Here is a 1,415-nt window from a genome sequence, read left to right as displayed (position 1 = left end):
CCCTGAAGTACTAGTGTGTGATACAGTAGATAAGCCATTGACATTCATGTCCCCGTTCAGACCTGCCGGGGGGAGAGAGAGGAAGGGTCAGCCACGTCCAGGAAGGAGCCTGCGGCACCTCCTGCCCGGCCTGGGGGCAGGTTGGAGACTGGCTTCTGGTTCCTCAGACCCCAGCCCTGAAGACGTCTGTGCCTGGCCAGACTAGGCCATGTCCGTGTGCGAGACGGAGGACCCCCGAGACGCTTGGGCTGCTTTCCACGCAGGCCCTAAGCTGCTGTCATGCCGGGCAGGGGAACCTGAGCTGCCCCCAGCCCAAGGGAGCAGGCTGGAGGTACTCGGGACATGGGTCCCCCCTCAGGCCCAGGCTCACCTTTCCCTGGCGGTGGGAAGGCGGTGGGCGCGCCATTGGCGTAGAGGCTGTCCCCTGAGGCGGGCGTGGGTTTCAGTCCTGAGGCGGTGGGGGCGGAGGGCAGGCCGGCGAAGCCAAAATGGTTGTTTGTTTCCATTGCTGAGGAGGGCACAGACATGGAGGGTTAAACGTGTTGCGGAGACCTTCCTGGGTCCTTAACACCCCCCTCGCCCCAAGGCAGGTCACCGGACCCTCCTCCACCCTGGACACTGCTGCAGGGCGGGGGGGAAGGGGGGGACGACGGATGGAGCTGGAGGGTGCACCGCAGGGGCCTGAGCGTGGTGGGGCAGGACAAGGCAGCGTCCCCCGCCCCAGCAGAGCTCCACGCGGGGGATCCTGGGCGGTTCTGATGGGAAGCGGCTGGAAGGACGGTGCTGGCTTCCCAAACGCACGCCCCGCCGAGACCCGGCTCCCAGCCCAGAGGAGCCTGGCGCTGGGAAACGCGGCGTTTCCTGTTCCCAGCAGCTCCTCGTCCCACCCCAGGGTCTTCGTCCTGGGGCGCTGAGGGCAGGGAGCACCCTGCAGCGACCCACCGGCCCCAGCGTCCAAGCCCTCGGGCATCGCAGTGACCTGGCGGGTGCCCAGGTGGGCAGAGCCCCGGTCAAGGTCACCACAACAGAGCCCAGATAGCCAGACTGCCCCCCCCCCGGTCCTGCCACCTCCTCGGGGGTGGGCACTTCCCGGGTCACGATGCGGCCGCCGGGTGTCGAAACAGCGCCGACCGCGCTCCCAGTGCAGCCTCGGACCCCCAGGCCTGGCAGGACGGACCCCACGGAGGCCGGAGCGGGGCAGGTGTCTGCACCCAGGGGCAGGTGCCAGGCTGCCGGGAGGGCGTCAGAGGAGAAGGGAAGCTCCAGGCGTGGGAGGCTGGGCCGGCTCTGCGGGCAGGGCGACAGCGGGCGACGGCTAACGAGGCCAAACCGGGCCAGGCCTCTCCCAGCGCTAATTGCCGGCGTGGGCGGCCTGGCCCTGGGACTGCCCGTGGCCCCCAGCGCCCGGCCGGGGG

The 1,415-nt window shown here is 69.5% G+C and overlaps 1 protein-coding gene across 1 annotated transcript in view; it reads right to left on the bottom strand.

Annotated features, from left to right (window-relative positions):
* The window catches only part of BAZ2A (bromodomain adjacent to zinc finger domain 2A), a 27,750-nt gene extending 27,172 nt beyond the window's left edge, over positions 1-578 (bottom strand). The window contains exon 1 of the mRNA XM_019511655.1: positions 371-578. Coding sequence (XP_019367200.1) covers positions 371-527 — 157 coding nt within the window. The 5' untranslated portion in view covers positions 528-578. The remainder of the gene's footprint in view (positions 1-370) is intronic.
* Between the last annotated feature and the right edge of the window lie 837 nt (positions 579-1,415).

Source organism: Gavialis gangeticus, unplaced genomic scaffold (assembly GCF_001723915.1).
Source record: "Gavialis gangeticus isolate Ggan-Ray unplaced genomic scaffold, GavGan_comp1, whole genome shotgun sequence".
Taxonomy (NCBI): Eukaryota; Metazoa; Chordata; order Crocodylia; family Gavialidae; genus Gavialis; species Gavialis gangeticus.
Note: the sequence above shows the minus strand (reverse complement) of the source record. Positions and strands in the feature narration are given on the sequence as shown.